Source organism: Anguilla rostrata, chromosome 7, assembly GCF_018555375.3.
Source record: "Anguilla rostrata isolate EN2019 chromosome 7, ASM1855537v3, whole genome shotgun sequence".
Lineage (NCBI taxonomy): Eukaryota > Metazoa > Chordata > Actinopteri > Anguilliformes > Anguillidae > Anguilla > Anguilla rostrata.
Window position 1 is genome coordinate 44508717 of NC_057939.1, and position 25236 is coordinate 44533952.

Consider the following 25236-nt stretch of genomic DNA (forward strand, 5'->3'; position numbering starts at 1 on the left):
TAAAAAGTCATGATATAGTCTAATAGGCTAGGCTATAGACTATAACCTACTTTTTTTTCTTTCCTTTGCAATGTAACTGCCTGTAAAGAATAGGCTCTTGTAAACCCACAGCTTAGTTCATTGACAGATGGTACAGCATTTATTTTATTTGGACTTCTGGAAGATAGTTTTAAAAAACATGTAATACCAATGTTTCAGCTTATCTACACGATATACCAAACCCTGCCAAACTCAATTCAAATTAGATCAGAACTAAAATTCTTGTGTCATTGCAGTTATTGTCAGTAGGTGGAGACAAATACTCTTCTCTTGTAGTATTGTCTCATCATCAAATATTGTAAATGGACTCGCCCATAAGCTTCCCACTCTATCAGTCACCATGGTGGCACAAAGCAGCAAGCCGTGGCGGCCGCATCGTTATTTTAATTAACAAGAAATGGATATTCCTTCATGTCTGCAGTTTAATACATTTAGTAGGTTACAGATCGCCTGAATGGGAAACCATATGCCGTTTATTTTTTTTCCATTTTTAGACGGAGTACTAGAATTTCTTGTAACCTAACGCATAATGCTGAAGAAACCCGACTATGCTGTGCAACGTTTTTTCCAGCCTTTGAATAAATAAAGGCGGTTATTGTATATAGTTATTTTACTGATGTAACTTATTGCCTAGTTTGTCCGTATTTGTCAGTAAGTCCTTATCCGCCCGCAGCCTGAACGAGAGACAACAACTTAGTGGATCTTAAGGAACGTTCCTATAGGATTGTAAACTGAAGAGAAAATAAACCCCGAGGCTCAGATCCTGGCCTCCGCTTGTAGAAGTATTCTGCTAAAAGCGATAAGGAATTGGGAGTCAACAATAGGGGTGTATTTTCTTTGTTGATATTTGGACTGTGGAGATAGAATTTACGCCTGGATCTGTATTTTCTCCAAAGAAGTATGGCGTCCTACGTGGATAACAATTTCAGACAGGCGGTGATGATGGACCCGGCCGAAAGAACGCAACAGGTCTGCAACACAAGTTTCGTCAATTACCATACCTAAGTTAACTTTAGTCAAGACTGCTGTAGTTATTTTTTCTTCTTCTTTGTTTCAGAATGACGATTTTAACAGATCCGTATGCTGTCAAAAGGTTGATTAATTATTTGCAGTCACTGATGTTTGAGAGTTTTCATTTCTTGCTCTTCAACGCTATTGTTCATGATGATGCAAAATGATGCTGAACGATGCCGTTAGCCTCAGTCAACTTTTGGCTGCCTAATCCGATTTTGGAGTAACGTTACCGTTGACATGATGGATTTCCAGGAAATTCAGGAAGTCAGTTCTCCCACATTTTGGAGATTGCAAATATAGATCGTAGCGGGACAAGCGTACTGTCATTGTAAAATTACATAAGAAACATATGACATGATGTTTTAGACTATAGGCCTTACACGCAACTTGTAATTCTGCATGTCTGATATCTCTTACTACTTATTGCATTTCATGTTTAAATATGTATTCATTGGTTTTGGCCAGGGAGTAATCTATAACAGCAATTCCAAATTAGCCTACTGATGCAGTGAGTTCCAGAGGGCCATGTCCATGCAACGACACTGTATAACTACAGTGCGACAGCACGATTAATGCAAATATATGCTAGTTTTTGGTTCAGAGCAAGATTTAATGGTAGGCCCGTTTTTCATTGTTTGTAGCCTAGAAGGCAGACAGAGAGCCGATTTACTATGTTGCCGTGGCAGAATACAACATGTTCAAAGTGCTATGAGAACGATATTTGGGTTCAAAACAGACAGACGTAACTTCTTAGACTAATTGTTTTATGCTTGTATTTGTTAAGGTGCTTTTAAACATAAAACTGATGTAAATCTTCAATTGTGTTAGAGTTAAATAGCCGTCTATGTATTGAGTGTCAATCATTGCAACTCTTGGAAACCATTCTCTTTTTTTATGTAGATGTAGCCTAAGGCTAGCACCATACAGTGTCTACTTTCTTTTTCTCCTGTGGAACAAGATTAAGATTGTATATCTTCAAAACAGCGATATGTTCAGCTATTTTCCCCACGAGGGTTATAATCAGAATAAAATAATTTAAGCCAATAATTGTTCTTAATAGAGTTTAGCCTAATTGTCTTCTTCAATGGTTTGTTCAGTTTCTCATTAGTGTAGAGTAAATTGAACCAGATTCATTTCTTAAATGCAAATGAGAAGAGTTACCTTGGAGGAATTCTAAGTATGTGCTAACAAACTTATAAGTATGCAGAAACTGAGAGCAACTGCTGTTGCAATCACTATTTAAGCCCAACCCCCCCCCCCCCCCCGCCCCCCCCAATTCCACTCACATTGGACAATGCATTAATAGATGAAAGTCTGAATGGTATCCATTACTGAATAAATACTCTTTGTCTTCATTTTTGCATTTCCCTGTGATTGTGTTTAATGGTCCTTTAAATCTGTATACCTTTGGCAAAATGTCTTTGCTGCTTTTAGCTCAATTGTGTCAGTACCAAGTCGGTGTGTTTAGATCCAGTACTATCTTGGGTAATCTGTGGCCTTGCTCCAAGAAATTGAGACAAGGTGCAGCATTTTAGAAGAGACAGAAATATTAAAAGTGCAGAAAAGTGATTATGTTCTGCACTCTGCTCACAATTTAAATTGGCTAGATACTGAGAATAAATTGAGACTGAGGTGTAGGCCTAAATAACTGTGACAATTGGTTCAAAACACACACACACACACACACACACAAATATACACACATCTTTGTTTTCAGTTTATCGAGGACTATTGGCAAACTTAAATTTACATCACTTCTGAAAAACAGTATGCTTCATACATTCTGCAAAAACATACATTTTATACAACAAGCATACATTATCAACATTACCTGCTGGAATGACTGAAATGTATTCCAATATTTCAAAACGGGAGTTCTTGGTCTGCTTTTGTTGACACTTTATTTTTTCGAAAATCAGAAATTGGTGGCAGCAGTCATCATTTTCACAGAAGTATAATTGTAAGGTGTATTCTAAGGTTCAGCTGCCTTTCAAGTAGCTATAGCCTGTGTCTTCCCCAAAGGTTTCATTGTTTTAAGAAATATTTTGTAAGCGAATGGAATGAGTGGATTTTTGAAAAATCTTAAGACTTTTTTAGTAATACGTTATCATCAGTGAACAAAGGCATACTTGCTTTCTCACAGCTTTTAAGAAAACACAGTTGTTATAGTACTGTACAGCGACCTAGTCTTGTGTTAATTCCTTGTAGCCTTTACGCTATACCCTAGTGCGCAAACCTACTAGTCCACATTTGAACTTTTGCTAATTGTATAGGCAATATGGCAGGGCACTGAACTCAAACACTAACTCATGTTTCATCCTCAATTATTTTTGCAGCCTTATCTATCCAAAATGTATCCCTTTACCTAATTTTGTGATCTTGCAGAAATCACACAGCTAAGTTTCAAACTAAAATTCATTTCTTCGCGCATTTATTTTGCTGAAAAAGAAAAATAAATTGCATGAAATAGCCTAAATAGGAATTGTATTTGCATTATATTACACTGACTTGGTTGTATATGACCAAGCCATTTGCTCCCATATTGCTCAGTGATCTGAACTTTATGTGGGCCTGAAAATATCTTGGCTTGTACGCTGGTCACATTTTATTGGAGGAGATAAATGGGTCATTCTTTACCCTTTTATGTGCTTTACAGTGTAGGGTACTACAAGCACATGCCCAGTAAAAGCATAAAGATTCAATTCAGAGTATTAACATGAATCATAGTAGTATGTGAAGTGCTTTGCAAGAGCTAAGGCAGAAAAGTTCCATTTTAATTCAGCCTATAGCGAAGGATGTAGCTGTAGGCTACATTAAAATAATTGTCGCTTGTTGATATACCCTATCAAACTAGAGTGTTTAGATGTGTCTGTAATTAAAGATGACATGTTTGTGTAGAAGAGGGTCATGCTCTGAAAATAAATGTGGTCAACATGAACACAAACTCCAGTTTTGGTTTTTAAACTGCATACTTCAGCACTAGAATTAAATTACACTGTGGTTATAGTCTGAAACAGTGTGTGTTCCTTTATAAGACCTCTGACATCCCCATAGCACTTTTATTCCATGTTTCCTGAGCCTACTGTTTTGTATTGTAGGTTAACTGGAATTAATTCAGTCAGTGTTTATGCAATGAAATCCACTAAACAAATAAATGGTGTATTGGTGCCAATCGTTTGAAAATATTGAGATCTAGGCCTATTATGTAATTGCATGCATACCTCAGGTATTGCACGAAACAGTGCTTAAGATTCTGTAACATTCTGAAGTCGTTCATGAAGTCTTCTAATAACGTTAGCCTATAGGAAAGTCAGCCACGTTTATTTAAAAAAAAATTTCTGAGCCCTTAACTGTAAATACTTCTCCTTCAACCACTGAAGGTGTTTATCCTAATGCAATTGGTAGGCCACTTAGTGGATTAGTGAAACTGTTCTGTAGTATTTTTAACTGAAGGCCTCTCATTCATGTCCCTGATGGAACCAGTGTGGATTTAGCCTTCTAAGACGCTAATCCAGCTCTGTTGGTGCCTGGCAGGCTAACACTTAGCCCCGTGGGGGGAAGATGCAGACATCTGAAGCTGGACTGTCAGTGCAGACCCCAGTTGCGCGTTCAGAACCTCAGCTGATTGGGCCATCTTTGTATGGGTGTATGCCTGGATTTCTGGTGGCCTACTGTGGAAAAAGCCAAGGGTAACACCTTGTCTAATGGCCCCACCCCTTTCAGGAAGGAGTGGCATTCCTGCTGACCCACCCTATGATCCCAGCTCCTCAGAAAGATGCCATTGGGATTAACACTGCCTCATGATACCTTGACAGGGGGGTGTGGTCACAGGCAGGGGAGGGGCTGTCCTAATTTAGTCGCTATATATGCTACCACTTGGCAATATTATCCGGGGACATGGCGTAGAGTTCCACTGTTATGCGGACGATACCCAGATTTATATTTCAATGAAACCTGGCGAAGCACTGCCGCTTTCACGGTTAGAGGCCTGTATTGTAGATATTAAGGTTTGGATGCTTTCAAATTTTCTGCTCCTAAATTCAGACAAGACTGAAATGTTGGTTTTAGGTCCCAAAATATTAAGGGAGAAATTGTCTACTCTCACCTTAAACTGTGATGGTTGTTTGGCTGAACCTAATATGGTCGTTAAAGACCTTGGTGTCACCATTGATCCTGATCTATCTTTTGACACCCATATAAAAAACACATCCAGAATTGCCTTCTTTCAGCTGCGCAACATAGCTAAAATTAGACATTTCCTGTCAGTCGAGGATGCTGAAAAATTGATCCATGCATTTGTTACGTCTAGGTTAGACTACTGTAACGCCCTGCTTTCTGGCTGCCCTAATAACTCGTTAAAGAGTCTCCAGCTTGTGCAGAATGCAGCTGCTCGTATCCTGAGCAGAACTAAGAAGTATGAGCACATTACACCAGTACTAGCGTCGCTTCACTGGCTACCCATTAAGTATAGGATAGACTTCAAGGTTTTGCTCCTGACTTTTAAAGCTCTGCATGGACGTGCACCTGTGTACATATCGAACCTGCTCCTACCTTATAAGCCCACAAGGTCACTCCGATCTCAAGACGCAGGCTACTTGGTAGTCCCAAGAATTTCCAAGAACCTAAAAGGTGGTAGGGCTTTCTCCTACAGGGCCCCACTACTGTGGAACCAGCTTCCATTATTTATAAAGGAGTCAGACACAGTCTCAATATTTAAATCTAGATTAAAAACGCACCTCTATGCTCAAGCTTACAATCAGTTATAGTCTGGAGACAGGGTGCGAGAAGCCTGTAGCCATAGAGCTTTCTAGGTGGCAATCCTTTCCTTACTGTCACCTGTCAATCAGCTGTGACCCGACTTTACATGGGCTGGCTCTTGATAGGCGGGTATGGTTGTCTACCCCTCATGACTGCATGGGCTCTCCATCCCTGTCCTAGTAGATATGCAGCCATATTCTACTCCTGGCGGCGTCCCACAATACATAGCACTGGCACTTACTCACTGTCTGGTATATTGCAAATCCCCTAACTGCTGTTTCCACCCTCTTCCCCACGCTGCCGGCGGGGCTCTTGCCCCAACCCTCGAGAGTGCTTCGAGAGTCGTCTGGTCTCCCCCACCTCTGCGGTCCAGCCCCTCCTTCGTCATTGCCTCCACCCTGCCCACATCTGCCGCCACCTGCTGTTCCCCATCACCGCCACCTGGCCCCACCCATCATCTGAGCCACATCACTTATCATATCTTCTGCATAAACTGGCTGACATGCTGGTCACCAGTCGGCACCCTGAGCCGACCAGAGGAGGATGGGTTTCCCCCTTGAGCCTGGTTCCTTCCAAGGTTTCTCCCCATCTGCCACAGGGAGTTTTTCCTTGCCACTGTTGCCTTAGGCTTGCTCCTGTGGGGGTTTAGGCTAGGGCTGTCTGTAAAGCGTATTGTGACAACTGTTGTAAAATACGCTATATAAATAAAATTTGATTGATTGATTTACCCGCTTTCTCCTAGTTTGGGATGCTGGCTTTGTGTTGCTTCATGGTTGTTGCTGCAGCCCTCATTCATTTTGCTTGATGTAAAGCCACTGCTTCTTTTAACTTGACACTTGCCCAGTTAAGCTCCCACGGATGAGTCGGGATGATACTTGATGTGTAGCTCGTGCTGGCAGACTGCCCTCCCTCCCTGGGTGACACACTACAGCCAATTAGCCTATATGTTTTGTAGCTGGCCACAACAGACACTGGCCTGGTTGGGATTTGATACCAAGCCTCCGGGTGCCCATCAACACTAGAATATGCCTAGAATAGAACATAGTCTGTTTAGCTCATAGGAATTTTGAATTCTGAATGTGTACTGTGATATAGCCTATAGGCTAGATCTATAGAACCTTCTGAGACCTTCTGTGGAACCCTTAACTTGCCCTTATTTTACAGTGCAGAGTGAAAAGCGATTTTTTACAGAAGGATGTCTTTAACAAGGGTGGCACAGTTGTGCAGTGAGCAGAGCTGTCTCCTCACAGCATTAATCCCGCTGAGGGCCTTTCTGTGTGGAGTTCTCCCTGTGTCCGCATGGCGTTCCACCAGGTACCCCGGTTTCCTCCCGCAGTCAAGACAGGTTAGCCTAATTGGAGAGTTTCTATCTGTAGGAAGAGAAAGTGAAGAGGCTGTAATGACCAGATTGACAAAATTGAAAAGTTAAATTGATTACCATATCCAGTAGGCACATGCCTTTGTGGAATAAGGTACTACAGTTTTTTGCTGCTTGTTGACCGTGGGAAGCGGTTCGTGACAGTGTAAGTTCATTGTCCTTTTCAACATCTCCCAGCACAAGGACAGAAACAATCTAGTCCTACATAGCGTAGATAACAGATCTCATAGAGGGTTAACGCTATGTGCTGCTGTGATCTTCACACTCATAGGGCCATTAGATCCATGTTTTGTTAGAAATGTATTACATGGACCTGCTCTTGCCAAAGGTAAGATCACATTGCTAATTACGGAAGGCACATTATAAATGACTGATTCTTGCATTTGTGTCACTTTGAAAGGTGGCCAAGTTACCTTTAGTCAAAGTCACCTTGAAAAGACTTTGAGCTGCTTAATGTTGAACATTGATTAAACTGGAGTGTTTCCAACCATACCAATGGAAGTTATTTTCAGACTGGGTGATTTGTACTAAGAACTAAATTGATAAAATCGAGTGACTGAGAGAAACAGCCTTCTGGAGTTTAATTTGGCTTATGCACGGACTAATTGGAGCCTATCTATCTATTCGAGAATGGTGCCTTGCACACTGAGGCAGCTTTGAAGAGTGCATCAGTTCATTTTCATCCCCCGGACTAACATGCTTGTTCAAAAACCCTTGCCATAGATTTTGGTTGATGTCATATAAAATCACTCTAACATGTCAGGCAAAAAGCTAGAGCATGGGAAATGCTTCAGTGACTCATTTAGGCCTATTGCTGAATTTATTGTGTGATGCCACAGGGAGAAACGGTCCTGTTTTCTTCTCAGGATCTGCTGAATCCAGCACACAAGCCCACTCATACATGGCTTTCTCTGCCATGCGCTGTCCTCATCTGAAGAAAGAGAGAACGAGAAAACCTGAGCCAGGATTCTTTCAGTTTTGGTTTCGTTTCAAATGGCAAGAATGTTAGATGCTCTTCCAAACAGAATTGGCTTACATTTTCATTTTTTTCCCCCTAGTTAGTTGGATACTTAAATTCACTGCTACTTGGGCTGTGCTGCTTTATTTGAGTCTGTTATATCTAGCAGATGTACAGTTGGATTTGTAGTGGAACGCCTTCTCTCAAGTGTACGGCAGTATCTCGTCAGTAGAGGTGCTATGCTGAGATTCACATCCGTGAACCACAAGCTCAAAATCCAGTGCTCTATCCACTGCAGTAGATGCTGCTTAATCCTTCTCAATATCTAGGATTTCAAGTGTCCGGATTACTTTTTGACTTTTTTTTTATCGCAGAGATAAATGGCACAGCACATGTGTAGGGATTTAGTTTTCTTGTTGTTCAGTGTAGTGCACAAAGCATCTTTTTTCTGCCTTCAGTCTAAGGTGCAGTGTGTTCTTTATGTTGGGAACATTGTTAGGCATAAGTCTTTCTTGGTGAAAGCTGTTAGGGACTCCATTTTGTGTGTGCACTTTAGCCACTAGTCCTGCAGAACCGATAATCCCACCACTTCCTGCACCCCATGCACTTATGTAGGATTAAACCAAGCGGATTAATTGGCTGATCAGTGGTTTACGCAAACCTGTTTTAAATTTAAAAACTAAGGCGTTGATTTCTCCGTAAGGGCATGGACAAGGGCTATCCAAGGTCTCAATGATCATTTCCAGAGTCCTGGTAGAACCAGGCTCATTTTTCTAGAGTTGGTACCTCTCAATAGCATGGAAAAGCTCCATTGTTAGCTAGCTTTACAAACCCTGAAAACCCTATAAACTTGGTGCCTTTGATACTCTCTAGTTGTGTTGTCTGTCTCGTGTACGTCCAGTTTGGATTTGTGGAAAGTTGTGTGCTGACTAGCCTCTTCTGATCATTTACAAACATTGGAATATAAATTATTCCTCTATTTTACCAACATACTTTATCACACTTAAAAACACACAGTGTTCTGAAAAAAACAAGGAAGGCACTCTTGTGCTGTTGCAGCGGTGCAAGTGACAGATGTATCAATGTCATGTAGGCTATAATAGAAGGAAAAATTGTTTTAAGAAAAAGTGTGAAAACTCAAACATGACTGTTTTAATTTGCTAGTAGAGCATAACAGTGCACTACAAAAACTTAAAGCTTTGCACCATTGTTGTCAACAGCTGGCAAAAGTATTGCTCCCCACGTTCCATGGTCGCAAGTACCTCCTTCAGCTTTCCTGTGATAAGCACTGTATTCATTTCTATTGTGCTCCATGGTGTTCTCGGCTTGTCATTTGAGCGATCAAGCCCAATCAGATTTACTCTTCAAATTTGTCTAGAGCTTGTCGGGCTGGTTGGGGTGGGGTTGTAAGTGCATGGGGCTCGGTCCTCAGTTCAGACCTCATCCGGGTACCGCAAACGTAGGCTGTCATTAGCATTAACAAGCCTCGCTTTCTTCGCAGTCTCCCGTCCCTGTTTCTAATCGCTCTTTAAGGCTGACCTCATTTCCCCCGTCGCCTGCGTGCTGGGCTTGCCCCGGATTGAACTCTGCTCGTCTTCCTCTGCCGAAGGCTCTGCCTGTTTTACGAGCCTGAAGCGCTTTGTTCACTATCCTCGTCATCGTCGACATCGTTATTGGCCTTTTGTATCCCATTGTGCTTGATGCAGCGAGTACCGAATTTAATGATTTTTTTTTTCCTCGACCAGCCCTAGGAATGAGAGTTTACAGAAAGAAAAAGATGTTGGCCATCTATTCGGTCACTCCAACAGGGTTGTGGGAAATGTTGGCATCCCTTGAAAGCCGTACCAGTGGCCTTGACCAAATTTCACACCTTGTACAGTGATTAGTGAACATGCAAAGTTATTATCATTCTATTTCAAGTCTACAATGGATGGCTGAAGTTCCTCTAGCTTTGTCTGCTCTAGCATGCGGTGACTGAGCTGCTTGTACTATCATGAGGGTTGTTATGTCTAAATCCTGGCATTCTGCCCAGGAACATGCATATCTAAGCTGTGGTGGACAGATTCCAGCTGGTTTCTCTTTATGAATAAAATAGGGGAATACATAGGGAGTACCCTATTATCCTTAACGTTAGCCTGTATTAAATACCCTGAGGATGTTGTCACCTATGTGCACTTGGAAAACATATTGGTCCAATAACCAAAGTAATAGGATAGAATTAACGATTCTCTAGATCACTGGTGTCAAACTCCTGTCTTGGAGGGTCACAGTGTTTGCTGGTTTTTGGGGTGTTCTCAGCACAAGTGTTCGTTTTCATTGATTGGCTAAGAATCCACATACCCTGTTCTCAAGGAACTGCCAGCTGATTGAAAAGAAAAAACAAAAACCCACGAGATTCAGTTTGATATCCCTGCTCTAGATTGACTAGCTCAGGTGTACCGTAAGCTGTATAAAAGTGTAGACGAGTACCCTTTGGACACATGAGGGTGCCAAACTAATGGCAGTAATAATGTTCTTCGTCTTGTATGATTCTTTGTTATTTTCTATCGTTTTTTTTTGTTTGTTTTTGTTTTGTAGTATTTTGACACTAATGTTGATTTCAAACCTGGCACATGTACAATACAATCTGAAGCTCTCCCCTGCTCTCCATTTTAGAATACGTTTGGTGCATGGCTTTATCCACAATGGATACCCATATGTTGGTTACCCACAAAATTATATGTTGGCATCCAAACAGACAGTAGGTTATATATTGGTGTCTGCTTACAGGCAGCATAGATATCTCACAGGAGGTATCATGGTTTACATCCATCGAAAAAAAGCCTGACATAGCCTACTTTTCTGTCACAGTCAGTCATGCATTGCATGCATGCCAAGCATTCTACAAGGAAGTTTGAACTTCAGAGCTGTCGTTGCTCTGATGATCTTTAGATGAATCCTTCTCCCTTTACTTGGTGACTGGCCCAATGTAAATCAGAATAGTGTCTTACATAAGGATTGTAGCCTATGTATATCAGGATGCATAAATTAATAACAGATTTCCTGGCATCTACTGTGGGTTCTTTTTTATCTCTTAAGTGATGGATGAATCAAACTGGCTATGGAAATAACATAAATTAAAAAAGATTTTTCTCTGCTGGAAGTCAAGCAAGCCTTTCATTTCGCACATTATGAGGGTTGGGGATTTTGCAGGCAGCTAGAAGTACAAAGAGAACACCAAATATAAAGTAGAGTCGTGTGGTCGGGAGTGTTTGTGTCTCAGCTGGAGTGGCGAGCTATGTAGAATTAATCTTACTGTCTACCGTGTTCTACTTTTCTACTGTAGGTCTTTGTTTTCTCTCGAAGGCTAGTAATTCAAGACTCTAAAAATCGCTTTATTTGAAGGTTTGCAGCTAAGTTATAGGTCAGTGGTTAATTTTGTTGCTCAAGAAATTACCTTAAACCTTCTTCAACTGCGCGAAGGTAGGCCACCTCCACAGCCGCTAACAGAAGCGATAGCTCATCCAGTTCACTGAAATTTAGCCGAGTGCACAATACTTGTGCAAGCTAGTGTGAACTGTGACTCCTTCAGAGCATGACTTTGCCTGAGACTACCAAAGGAAGCAAGACACATCCACCCCTCCACTTGACCTATTTTAGAGATCCATGTTTCTTCTGGGGAGCAGAGTTTTATTTATTTATATATTTTAAATATAGTATTAGTATTATCAGTGATATTGTTCTGGAGATTTATGTGAATTAGAGCAGTTATTGACCTCTGTATCTGGTCAAATTAAATGATGTCATTGTAGTCGTCCCTTGGGATGCTGCATTTCTGCATGTGTGCTTCGTCTAATAGACTGAAAGCATCTGCGAGTGAAGGCTAATGCTTTAGCGGGAGGTGCCTTCCCTGGCAGCAATGCGTGGCTGGGCTCTCCAGTGAGGATTTTTGAAATGATAGATCTTACTCATCGGCCAATCACCTGTCCACGCTCTGGCGAGCGTAGCCAAAAGTCTGCTCCGCAGCCGCTTCGGAGCGATAGCGCGGCGTAACGTGAGGCCAGGAGGCCCCGTGCAGCTGCGGCTTTGAGCTAGGGATCCCCTTTGAACGTAAAACCGAAAGGTTGTAACCGAGAGGTTGCAGGTTCACATCCCTGTAGGGGACTGCTATTGCTCCTTTGAGCGAGGAGGCACTAAATCTTTATTATTTAAATAAGTGTTCTTCTGTGAATAACATTATGAAAAAATCAAGAATAAAATTGTCCTCGTGGATGAAGCTTTCTGCCAAGTCAATAAATTGTATTACTCATAAGGAATTTAATATTTTTCTCTCTATGTTTATGTATGATTGACACACATATGCACACACATACACATTCGCATATGCACATGCACACAAGCATATCTGCTATCATTTTACAGCCCTTTTCAGTCTCACATATCAGTTAAGAAACAGAGGCACCGGCTACATTTCATAAATCTTTTTCAAAGGAACCTAACAAACATCTGTTAGTAATAATTCTCTGCCCATATGACATTATTCCACTATGATTTCCAGGTGTTTCCTAGTGGCTTATGTTCTGCGTTTTGGGTCTGTAATATATAGCCTGTATATTTTAATTTTATTCGATTTGTGTACCACTTTCCCTATTTTTAAAACGAGGATGTGCCCAGAACATTGGTGCTTTGAATTCTAAAGGTTTGTGCGTTTAGCCTGGGAAAATGTACAGCACTAAGGCCATAGAAAAAATTCTTCATTCCAGAAATAGCCTATACAACCATCAAAGTGTAAGCGTTTTTATGTACTTCGGCAGTGGGACAAAAATTCATTTTATTTAGAATTGCTTTCTCAAAGTTGCATTAACGTTGCCTTAGAATAAAAATAAACTATAAAAGTGATGCTTGTTATTTGATGTACTTTTTGTTCCAACATTCTTCAAGTGTCACATATCCAGAACTGCTGTTTGGCTCTTCGCAGCCTCCATCAATGGTGTTCTCTGTGCTGTGGTCTTGGCTTAAAGGCCCAGCTTCTGTCAGCACCGACGCAGAGCTCTTGTCGTTTGATCTCTTGTCGGTGCCGTTATCAAGCCCTGTGGTCACAGTGTTCAGAAACAGTGTTGGGTAGTTACTGTACCTGCGTTGTGGTTCACTTTTCGGTGGCCTATAGCCCCAGTCGGCCTCAGGCTGTGACCTAATACCGCGTTGCCTGCTTTTACCCAGCCTAAGTCAGCCGTGATACAGAACACTGTGGACTGTGCTCCTAGATACAAGCCTGGCTGTCAGTGCTGCTGCTTCTGTTTTCAACACACAGGTACGGCCGTGGTTGAACAAGGCCAAAGAACAAGGCCGCTTATGGGTAATTTACCTGAATTACGGAGGACAGCTTTTACTCTTGCACGGTGGCGGATGAATAGCCCGCACTCATTGAGATCAGTTGGAATGGGATATGAAGCACATCAGGGAGCCTCATCTTGGTTTCCGCGGAAAACCGTTGTCGACGGCAACGATGACAGAATTGCTGAATTATTCATGCGGTGCTGAGGAACTCCTCTGTGTGCATTTTCAAAAGCGGCTCTCTGGAACTCGGGATTGGCTCCAGTCGCTCAGGAGGATAACCAGAGGGCTTGCGTTAGATAAGCTGTGCGAAGCCTGACCCCGAGAGCTGTGTATATCTGCACCCCGCCCCCTCGGACTGATCGTGGTGTCAAAGGTCGCGCCCCCTCCGACACGGCCCTCAGAACTCGGGCAGACCCTGCGGGGGACTTCAGAGAGAGAGAGAGCGTGCCTCGCCGCGTCTGCTATCTGTTACCCAAGCCTGGCTCGTTACTGCCTGAGCCCAGAAAGCACATCTGTCAGCTGGTTTGATTGTTGCCATGTCATGTAATATTTAGGCCTATATCTTGCAATAAGCAAGAACTTTTCTGCTAAAAGATCACAATTAATCTGACCATTTTAGAAGTAAGCCCAAACTTACGGTAGTGTTTAGCAAGCAAGAAAATGGTGGAACCATGGAGGTTTATTGGTATAATATTTGATATCGAAGAACTATTTTTATTTTAAAACATTATTATTATTATAATTAGTATTTATTTATTTTCTTTTTTTTCTTTTTTTTATAGAACCGTTATAAATCCTTTAGGTCTTTCTGTGATATTCTTCATTTGCTGTGATGCACACCAAGGATCACATCGCAGTAAGTGTGTCCTGGCCGTAGCTGCCATTAGCTTCCAACCCATCCGAGTCACTTAGCCATGGTAGAACATTTGAAGATTATCGAATTGAGTATCAGATTCACTTAAGATGAAGTTTAACTGTTCAGACATTAAGATTGTAAACCTCTGTGGACCGCCTTCCTGCTTTTGTTCTTGGCGTGAATTTTAGCTCTGCAGTGTTGAGCTAAAGTATCTTGGAAATGGAAGCACAGCTTGCAGCCAGACTCAGAGGAAGAAACTATTTTAGGGGGTCAATACTTCACTATTTGCATGCAAAAATGGATTTGCTTCATGCCATAACGTGTTTCTGGTGAAATACAGTGTTCCCACACTTTTTTTTTGTTAAAAGAATATAATCTTGACATTCCAGATTATGATAGTTACAATAAATTTAAAAGATTCATATTTATGATACAGTAGGGTGTTTACGACAAATCTTTATAACAGAGTTAAGAAATATTATTTTTCCAGCTGGTTAAATTTAATCTTTCAACTCTTTTTTTGGGTTAGGCTCATGTATAAAATAATCATGCAAATTAGGCCTATGATCTTTCGGCCTGATTGGTCAGATGTCCTGATGCTAAAGTCGAAGTCTTCGAGAAGACAAATATATTAAGCACACGCTGTGGGGTGGGGTCACGCCCTTTGGGAAAGTGCGGGCATGCAGGACAGGCATGACACTGCGTCCGTGCGCGGAATGCAAACACTAACGCTGATTCTGGAGATTCTTAACGGCTTCGGGCTGAGCTGCTGGTGCGTGGTGATGTTGATTTGTATCAGGGGGCTTTATGACAAAGCCCTGCATTCAGTCTTGCTCCTTTTAAGTGAACGTCTGCTGAATGTCCATTGGATCCTGTGCGTGATCATTTGATTATTTTTAGGTATTCATAGGTTTTATGTGGATGCTTGGCTGCTCTAGGCTTAGTTCATGTTCTGGTATCCAGAATTGAATGTTTAATTTCCTTCAGTCTCTCCTGTATTTTTTTTTGGCATGTTAATGTAAAAAAAAAAAAAAAAAAAAAGTTCAATGTATCAATACTTTGGAATGCTCACCCAAGACACCTGAGGTATGGAACTGAAACTGTCCCACAGGCTTTGCATTTGAAGCAAGGCTCTTTCTCTATGTTTAACATAATTCTCTAGTAGTCATCTCCACGAGTGACCACCTCACCACTTAACTTTTAAGTGTGTGCTTTTGCACATATAGTACATTAAACTCATTGGCTAATCCATTTACCATGATGAGTTCCCTCATATTCATACATGAAGAGTGCTTGTTTACAGCATACTTATCACGCCACACATAAACTAATTGAACTAATTACATTCTACAATTTTAGCCCATCTTTGCATCATTTAGACCTCTGTATTGAAGTATACACAAGGCTGCTTACTGATCCTTCTTCAGATTTCTTGCTTCAGGTTTCTTATTGCATCTGAAGGAGCATATTAAGAGCTGTGTTGCAGTCATCACCTATTGAGTAGACTGGTGTCTTGACTGGTTAGGGGCTGTAAGTGGAATTGTTTGGTTGCATGTGGTGGTCAGGGGCAGTTGGTGTTGGGTGTGTTCAATCTGGTATGCTTCTTGTTTTAGCCTATATTGCGTCGCTGATTGACTCTCAGTATTGATAGCCAGTAACTGATTGACGTTCAACACACTGATGTTTACCTGGGTCACGATATTCAATGTAAGAGTGGTTGACATAATTTTAATAGCAGATTATTTTTCAATTAACAAGTTATTTGTTGAAGAAAAAAGACTTATGAACACCTTTGCATCATCATAGTGCAAAATTGTTGCACAATCTCCACCGAAAGTTATATTTTCATTTCCTACAGTCCAAAAATTCACTATACCAGCTGCCTTCCCTCTGAAATTGATATCATGTCGGCTTCAAAAATCCAATATCGGTTGGGCTCTAATTTAAAAAGTCTGCACGGCGTTCTGCAGGATGATTTTTCTTATTGTCTTGACGTTCACCTGAAACTCTGGCAGAGGCTCATTTTGAGCGTTTTCAGCGTGAGAACTGGTCCTCTTTTGCAGGAATCCCATGCGTTAAATTGGCAAAGAGCTGAAGAGAGCCTCCCCGTTTATTTCAACTGACAGGTCAGGCGCAAAGCACAGAGCCCGGCAGTCAAGTCTCGCTCCCCTCTCGCATACACTGCCTCTTTCTTTGCTGTTAAAGTGAACACCCCTCAGAAAATGATAGGCTACTCCTCGTCCTGAAAAATTCTGCTTTCTGCAAAGAAAGGCACCTGTGGCTGAAGCATTTGGTTGGATGAACCTAACATCCATACTTCAAATGGATAGGTAATGTGTAGGTAATCAAAAGATTTGACTGACCAGCAACTCAGGTGGAGTTGAAGGATTTGTAGAGAAAGACTTCTACGAGACTTTCCCATTCACTGTAGATGTAGGCTATGTGCAGGAGTATGTGTGCTTATGACAGCTGGTTATGGCTTCAGATGAAAACAATGTCCAACTGAACGTATTACCTTTTAGACATAAGGGCCGAATGGTGACTCATTTGTTGTTAAGACTACCTGCAGATAGAGAAGCCGACTGCATTTGTAAATATTTTACAAGGTAAAACAAAAGCTGGCTGATTTCCAGGGCAATTGCAGGACTCCTTTGTTGGGTAGGTGACTGTGTTTAGCTTAAATGTGTGGACTCAGCTAGAGATAAACAGCTGCTATTTTCCCAATTCTGTCTTGCGCTCTCCAGTGGCATGGGAAGCTTTTCCCTCAAACCAAAGTTTTAGCTCCTTCTGTTCACAGCATGGGCTATGTGTGTTTGATGCTTTCCAGTCAGGCGGAGCTGTCTTCGAAAAAAGCCGACCCACTTACATTGAACATAGTATTGATCTGCACACATTTTGATGAGTTTACTGACCTGATTTTTCTCTCTCCCAATAAAAGTTAGATGAGCATAGACTTGAACTTGGAAGTTGAGCTTCATAAATCTTGTGACTGAACTTCACTAGCTAAACATTTCTAATGTCAATGTATTGTTACGCGTGGTCTTGAGGCGAAAACAATTTGAATACATAATTTTATAATGGCAAGGGGTAGATTAAACCATGTGTATATCGGCTAATGGTGCTTTGCATGGTGGAATGATAATTTAGTTCTCGCAATATGGTTGGACTTTACTGTTTTTGTTTTGGGCAGCCGTTTGTATTTAGTATAGTGTACATACATGTTGGTGGTACATACATGCACTTGTTGTACGTCGCTCTGGATAAGAGCGTCTGCTAAATGCCTGTAATGTAATGTAATATGGTGACTGAAATTAGCAGTGTGTACATTAGTAGGCTACAGATTTCCAAGTATGTGGACACTTGAACATCACATCCATATGCACTTGTTGAACATCTTATTTCAAAACCATGGGCATTAATATAGAGTTGGACCCCCCTGTAACAGCCTCCACTCTGGGAGGGCTTTTCAGTAGATTTTGGAACATGGCTGCCGGGATTCACTTCCATTCAGCCACAAGAGCATTAGTGAGGTTGGGCACCGATATTGGGCATATGGCTTGGCTCGCCGTCGGCATTCAGATTCATCCAAAAGTTCTTCAGTTGGGTAGAGGTCAGGGCTCCATAGAGGCCAGTCTTATTCTTCCCCACTGAACTCAGCAAACTATTTGTTTGTAGACCTTGGTTTGTGCATTCGGACATTGTCATGGTGAAACAGGAAAGGGCCTTCCCAAAACTGTTGCCACAAAGTTGGATGTGCACGATTCTCAAGAATGTCATTGTATGCATTGTATGCAGAAAAGATTTCCCTTGTTGTTGAATGAGGTGTGCGGTGTAGTGAAAGCCTACAGGACGGGAGATCTCCAGGAACAGGGTTGGGCAGCCCCTGGTCTAGAGGATGGCGGCCCAGGGGACAAAGAGCAGGCCTGTGTTTATGTTGCTCTGTGTTCCCACCGAAAGGAAACCAGTTTTGAAAAAACAGACAAAATGTGTTTGCTTCAGCAGAACAAACGGGCCAGCTGCGCTCGTAATCAGCGAGTGGGCAGTCTCGCCTGCTGCGCCCTCCCTCGCGCTCTCTCACCAACCCCGGCTTCGCGCGTTTCGCACTGTGATTCTCTGAACCCCCTTCCTCCTTCATTCACCCCCTCCCCGTTCATCATCCGCTGCTGGAGCGTCCTCCTCCTCGCTGCCAAGTTTCGCCGGGCAGAGCGGTCTCCCGCGGCGCCGATAGCGACCGCCTCGTGAACGAGCACCGCCGGCGACCGCGCAGCTGGCGACCGCACGCCCTCGCCCCTTTGAGCGACCCTGGTAGGACCGTTCCCGTTCGATACACGCACAGGCAGGCACAGACGTGCCGTTCTGAGCCCGGAGGTAAAAACATCCCTCACGTTTCTTATTCCAAACCCAAACTCTGTACCGCGGTGCTTCGGGGGGGCCCCTTGGAGCAGAGGGGAAGGGGGACAGGGCCGACCGCGTTTGGTTCCCGCCGAACGCGGGCGGTCCCTGGCACTGCAGCGGCCCGCTGCGAACCCGCCCCCCCCCCCACTCCCCCCAACCTCCCGCCACCGCCGGGGCGTCACGACGCCACCGCTGAGAGAAATTAGCGGTTGTCGAAAAAAAGCGCAGGGGCACAGGAAGGAAGCGCCTCCCTTCAGCGAGGCCAGAAACTGGGCGGAGTAAAGGAGCTCAGCTGCTCAGGGAAAAATGGGAAAATTGGATTAGGTTCAGGAGAAACAGCCCCCCCCCCCCCTCCTGAGAGGGACCCCTCCCGTTCCTGAAACGGCGTGTTCCTGCTACTCGTGGTCCAATATAGCAGCGCCATTCCCTTACGCCTCACCCCCCCCACCCCCCTCCCCCCCCCCCTTCCCACACACACGCACACAGACAGAATAATTACATGGGCTTCTGCTTTATGACTGTGGGAACAATTTCATGTGCCCTTCCCTCAAAGTCGCTCTTCAGAATTAATGTTGGATGGCCAGGGACAAAGAGAGACACAAAGCCCAAAACAATAGATTTTCCATTTTATACATTGTGCAACCTCAGCCCTGAATGCAAAATAAACAAATGCCTGAAACCCTAAAAGCCTTCTTCCCGTGCATTTTATATTAGTACATAACACATTAAATATTTATTGTGTATGATTTCCTTATGAATTTACACTCACCATAAACAAGTAGTATTTCATCCCCAAACCTGTGGTGTTTGTATGTTATGTATATTATTTTACACTTCCTCCATTCATTTGAATGCGCTAAGCCGTTGGGTTTCGATGTATTTTGTCTGATTTAGCATTATTTGAATTTTAAAATGCAGAGCATGTATTTTAGCCGGTAAATGTCAATGATGTGTCTCACCAGCTGATTTACGCTCAAGGAATTCCTGATTCTGTTCTTATGAGCAGATCTTACATGGTCAGAGAAGTTGTCATCAGTCAGCCGACGCTCCTAGTTTTGTTTTCATGGAGGATCCGAAAGCTGATTGCTGCTTGTGAGAAATTGATTATTTATGACTTGCACAAAGACCAAGTGTCAAAAGAAGACCAAATATGTATGCCAATCAAATGTAAGATCACCAAGATATGAACTGTATTTTTCAATGTTCTATTACGGAAGTCATTCCAATATATCTTAGCATGTGCCACGCAGGTATAAATCAACATGTTATATACCTGGTTGTCATATAAAGCAAAAGATGCTCATCGAATAGTACTGTAAGTGTAGGCTGCTGATTGGTAAAACATTAATGAATTTCCAACAAGTTTGTGTGCCTGTTGGAGCCGCTGACGCACACAGCAGCTTAATCCATTAACTCCATTACAAAGCAAACATTGATTTTTAATAGGATGCCTTAAAAAAATGCAGTGCTTTACTCTATGCCTGGTAAGTCTACTCGTGCTGTGATGCTATTCACGCCGAGCTTCCCCTGCATTTCATGTCTAAAGGCTCTTCCTTTTGCGTCTGACTGGGCACTGGGTAAAAAATTACCAGGGTAAAAATGACCTGTCTGCAGGTAGCTGAGAATTGCGTCTGCGTGCGTACCCGCATAGCCGTTTACACGCGCTCTTAAACAGGCTCGCATGCCCTTTCTGTGAGAAATCTTGAATCTCGGGTAGTTCATCGTCACGCACTGTGGAAGTTTGCGAACATTATGTGCTCTGGCTAAGCCGAGCTGTTTTCTTTGCGATGACGTGGGGTCGATCACATGGCGGTACTTCTATGTGCCACAGAACTTGCTGCGTCGCCGCAAGCTTAACCCGCTCCCGTTGCCCGCACATTCACCGAAGTGTGACGGGCAGCCTTTCGTAACTGTCTCAATCGGTTTACGTTCCACCTTGCACTCGCCGGCATCATCGCCTCGCAGCCCCGTCACCTGCGTTTACAGACCGCGGTGAGTCACGTCACGGCACAGATGGAGAGCGGCGCAACTCGGTGGTCTGTTCGCATCTGCCACAGAGATGTTATCACTGCAGCATCATCTGGGACCCGGCCGATGGCCGTATGTGACGTGAAGCGGCGCCCTTAGCGCTTTGCAGGAGCGCTAGTTTATGCAGGCAGAGTCCGCTTTCCGAGAGGGAAATTAATTAATTAAGCTTAACTTAAAAATACTGGAGGAAATGCACTCATCCATTTAGATTCAGTGTTGACCCCAGACCTACCTGCCGAGCCTGCTTTTAACTGAGAATGGGATAATTGTGGGACACTTATGACGTACAGTAAACCATCCAACGGTGCAAATAAAAAATTTAAAAAAAGGAATAGCATTGGAACAAAGGAGCAATTGTGCCTATATAGGTCATGTGCGGATTCCCACCCTGGAATGGAAAGTTTAGCTAGGCCTATTTGCAGTATTCAAAGCTTTCTCTGATCTAGAATGAAAAACAAACCCTGTGCCCCCTTTGCAGGGTAAGAACATAGTTTCTGATCCTGTTAATCCGATTTTAATGATCTTCCGGTTGATGTTAATAGGATACCGGGTCCAGTATTCTGTTCTGGAATGACAAGCTTGGCTAAAGCTGCAACACATCCACATAATTCAGTGTTAACGAAAATAAACACAAGACCATGGCTTAAACCATGGTTACTTAAGGTTAAGGAAAAAGGTGTAGTGCATTTAGATTTAATGTGGCACACAGAAATCCAGAATGACCCTGAAACAGGTACAGGTCTGTCGTGATGCAGTACTGTGTCTGTCCTGGTGTGGTATTGTCTGTACTGGTGTGCTACTCTCTATACTGGTGTGGTACTGTCTGTACTGGTGCAATACTGTATGTACTGGTGCAGTATTGTCTGAACCAGTGCAATACTATCTATACTGGTGTGGAACTGTCTCTATTGGAGCAATACTATCTGTACTGTTGTGGTTCTGTCTGTTCTGGCATAGTACTGTCTGTACTGGTGCAATACGGTCTGGAGCGGTCCAATACTGTCTGTACTGGCATGGTACTGTCTACTGGTGCAGTACTGTGTTCCAGAGCTTTGCGGTTTGAGGACAGTTGCTGTGTTTGCAGTGTCTCATCAGCTGAGCCAGGGGAGCTGACCCAGAGAGACAGCGTCAGTACGGGGACAGGGAATGAGCAATGGCCACCGAACCACCTCAGCACACAGGCAGCGCTCCAGGGCAACCTTAGCACTGCAACCTTGGACACTCTCATCAAAGGCACACTCATTCCTGTCATGCTCAAAGTTAGGTGTGTGTGGGGATTGCACTTGTATATATATACAGCAATTATAAAAGCAATTTCACCACCTAGAGACTTCAAAAGGCATTCTCGTGCCCTTTGACATGCTCATTCTACACGCTGTTCAGTGCACACTACTATAAGCTTGCAGCCGGTCCTCCTGCGGCTGCTATTGTCACAGATCGCAAATACATCATGCGCGCACGGCCAATGGGCCGTGTTTATAGACTCACGCATCAGCTGCTCAGAAAAGAACAGAAGTAAGGGGCAGGAGCCAACGCTGTCTTTTTTTTCCCCAAGTGTCTCTTGGCCACAGAACGTAAAAAAAAGAGCCGAGCTGGAAAGGGGCAGAACGGGCTGCGGCTACCAGGCTGAAGGCTCTCTCGTACCGTGTACCGCCCGGTCCCCGCAGGAGAGCGCCGCGGGAATTCACCTGCCCGGTTCAGAGCTAGAAGGCTTCCGCTCAACGAGGCTTTTGTTCCAGCTCGTCTTTGAACGGCGGCCAGGTGCGCGAAACGGCCGGGGCTCCTCGAAAATCCCCCCCCCCTGACCGTTTCGCGGGTGCGGGATTGCTCTCTGTGAGGAAAGTGTAGCCGTAGCACGCGGCTTCTGACCGAGCTACGTTTTCAGACGCGCCTGCGATGCCTGCGCAGCGCTTGGCGGTACTCCGATGTTACGGATGTTTCCTTATGAAACTGGCGATGCGTGACGTTAGACATCTGCCACTCAGCTGCAGGGCTCCGATTTTATCATTTCGGTTCCGTTGCGTCTAATAATGCGCGCTTTTAATAGCGCGTGCGTGCGAAAGCGGGCGGGTGGGGGGCGACTTGTCATATTTTCTCCTTTGCACGTGCGGCGGGTAGGCTAGAGCCACCTGTGACCGTCGCCCTGGGCTGTTGCTCTGGCCTGTCCCGTTAATGCAGTCGCTGTGATTTAACACCGTTCGGATCGTGAATTGAATGAGCTTCGGATATCCAGGTACGCACAGTACGCGCACCGCGGAAGCAGGTCAGACGAATCGTCGGTCGCGCAGTTCAGCGGGGGGCTAATGTAGTGTGAGGTAAAGATAAGCACCTGGCAGCCAGCGCTCCGCATGACGCAGCTGCAGCTCTTACAATCTCCAGTCACAACCGCACAGCGGGCAAGTGTAATGCTCTCTGGAGGGGAAGGCGGAGTGGAGCGGTGTTTAATTTACCGCACTTTTAAAGCGAATCTGGTTACGATTCTCTGGTTAACAGGCAATATTTCAGACTGCTCGCTCTCCCCAAAGTGACATGGGGCGTCCATACCAATCACTTCGCAGTGCATCGACAATGTTTTCGCAGTGGTCACAAGATGGTGGTTACCAGCACTGCTGGTACTCTGCTAGTTCCACTCTTTTGCTATAGGGGATCCAATAGGGTGTACTTTCTTTACCATGTTAAAATGAAGCTTCTGATTTAACATTTTCCCTACTTTCTCTTAGAAAACACATTTGACTCCCCATTTCAGTCATTTGTGTCTTATATGAGCGTGGTGACACGATAATGTGGCCAGTGCGTTCATTTGTTTGTTTGTTTTCTGATTCGTTTGTTTTTTTGTGAATTGCCCGTTTGCAGATAACAAATTAGGCATTGTTGTAAATGCAGCCATTGTTTTCCCTTGGTTTGTGCTGGCATCCTGTTGACTGGACGTCCAGTGTAATCAGAACGAGGCGCAGTCCCACAGAAGAGGAAAGGCTGGTGTTGCAGGAGGTGTGAGATAAAAAAAAAAACGAGGTTCCTCACATTCTTTCCATGCTCAGAGTCTGTAAAGATTGCATAATCACCCAAAAAAGGAATATTTGCGGTTTATGTAACGTTTGGCCCAGTTATGGCTGTGGTTCAAACAGTGGCTGCAAAAACCTACTTTTTCCATTCCGTTGGAAACGGGAAAAAGGAGACCAGCCTGACACCTAGTGGTTAGGCGTTGTAACAGACACTTCTGTATTTCAGCTACATCGGGATCTGCAGACAAGGAACCATAAAAACCACAATTTTATGATTAATGTGACTTTCTGAGGATGGAAGGCTGGTTCACACCTGTACAGCACACACAGTTTCGTTACGCAGACCCTGGTAATACTCAGGAACTCTTCTTTTTAGATTTGTCATGACATGAAATTGGCACTCTGGCTTTTTTGTCAGAGAAATTGCCACTACGCTTCTAAATAGTACAGTGTATGCTTTCATTATTGAAAGTCTAGCTGGTCATTTTTTCCCTTTCTTTCTCCTCTAGAAAATGTCGTTTTGGAATCCTCACTAATGTAGGAGTTAAGGATATCCTGTCCCATTGCATTTCTCCTGTGATGCCAACCATGGTTGCTTCTGTAGGGTTTTGCCATTATTCCTCTGTTATATGCCCGTCCACTATAAACTAAAATCTTACAGCTGTCTTATAGTTTTTCTCAAAGACTGGGAATACTCTGTGCCAGCACCAGGGGGCAGCATGGACCAATCAGTTGTCTAAAGTCACATGGCAGACATCAGTACAGACCAGCTGCAGGCATCAACATACAGGCATCAACTGAGACACGGATGTTCGAGCTAATGAGGTGATCAAAACCAGAACGCTGAGTACTACAGTTTGCTCAACAAATCTACCCTTTTTATTAATACTGAATCTAGATCGGTGTTCATGAGATCAGTGGTGATGCTGCTGCTGATCACACAGCACAGTGAGGATAGCACAGTATGTGCTGTTCCTAAAAGCTGCTCTATTCTGTCACTCATGTTACAGTGGTTGCGCCAGCTCATGGAATTCTGCGTCTTTGGAACGTTGGACATTTCAAAATCTGCGTTTTACACTAATTCACTTGCGTTCTGATAAAATTCTATTTTTTCCATACACTGTATGGCAACTCAGTAACACAAATGCATGTCATTCATAATTTCATTATGACACTTGCAACAGAAGGGGGATGAAATAAGATATAAATATGTATTGGCTTTTTGATCAAAACCATTTTTTTTTCATGTCAAGGGTTTACTATTTGAATTTTGCAATGCTACCAGTGGCTGTGTGAATAATATGATGAAAAAAAAAAAACTATACAAATGCCCAGACACCAAAATATTATTGGCTCTAAGAAACCAAGTAATTATTCTGTTGTGGTTCAAGTCTGGGTCATTGCCCATTTTAATCTTAAAAACTGACCTCAGAATATCTGCGGTAATAGAATAAAGTTATTTATTTATTTATTTTTTTTCCCTCTGCATTTT

The 25236-nt window shown here is 43.3% G+C and overlaps 1 protein-coding gene across 1 annotated transcript in view; it reads left to right on the forward strand.

Moving 5' to 3' along the window:
• The first annotated feature begins 352 nt into the window (after positions 1-352).
• LOC135259814 (rap guanine nucleotide exchange factor 2-like) overlaps positions 353-25236 on the forward strand; it is a 93286-nt gene continuing 68402 nt past the window's right edge. Inside the window, 1 exon segment of the mRNA XM_064344576.1 lies at positions 353-1008. Within this exon segment, the coding sequence (XP_064200646.1) occupies positions 940-1008 (69 nt within the window). The 5' untranslated portion in view covers positions 353-939.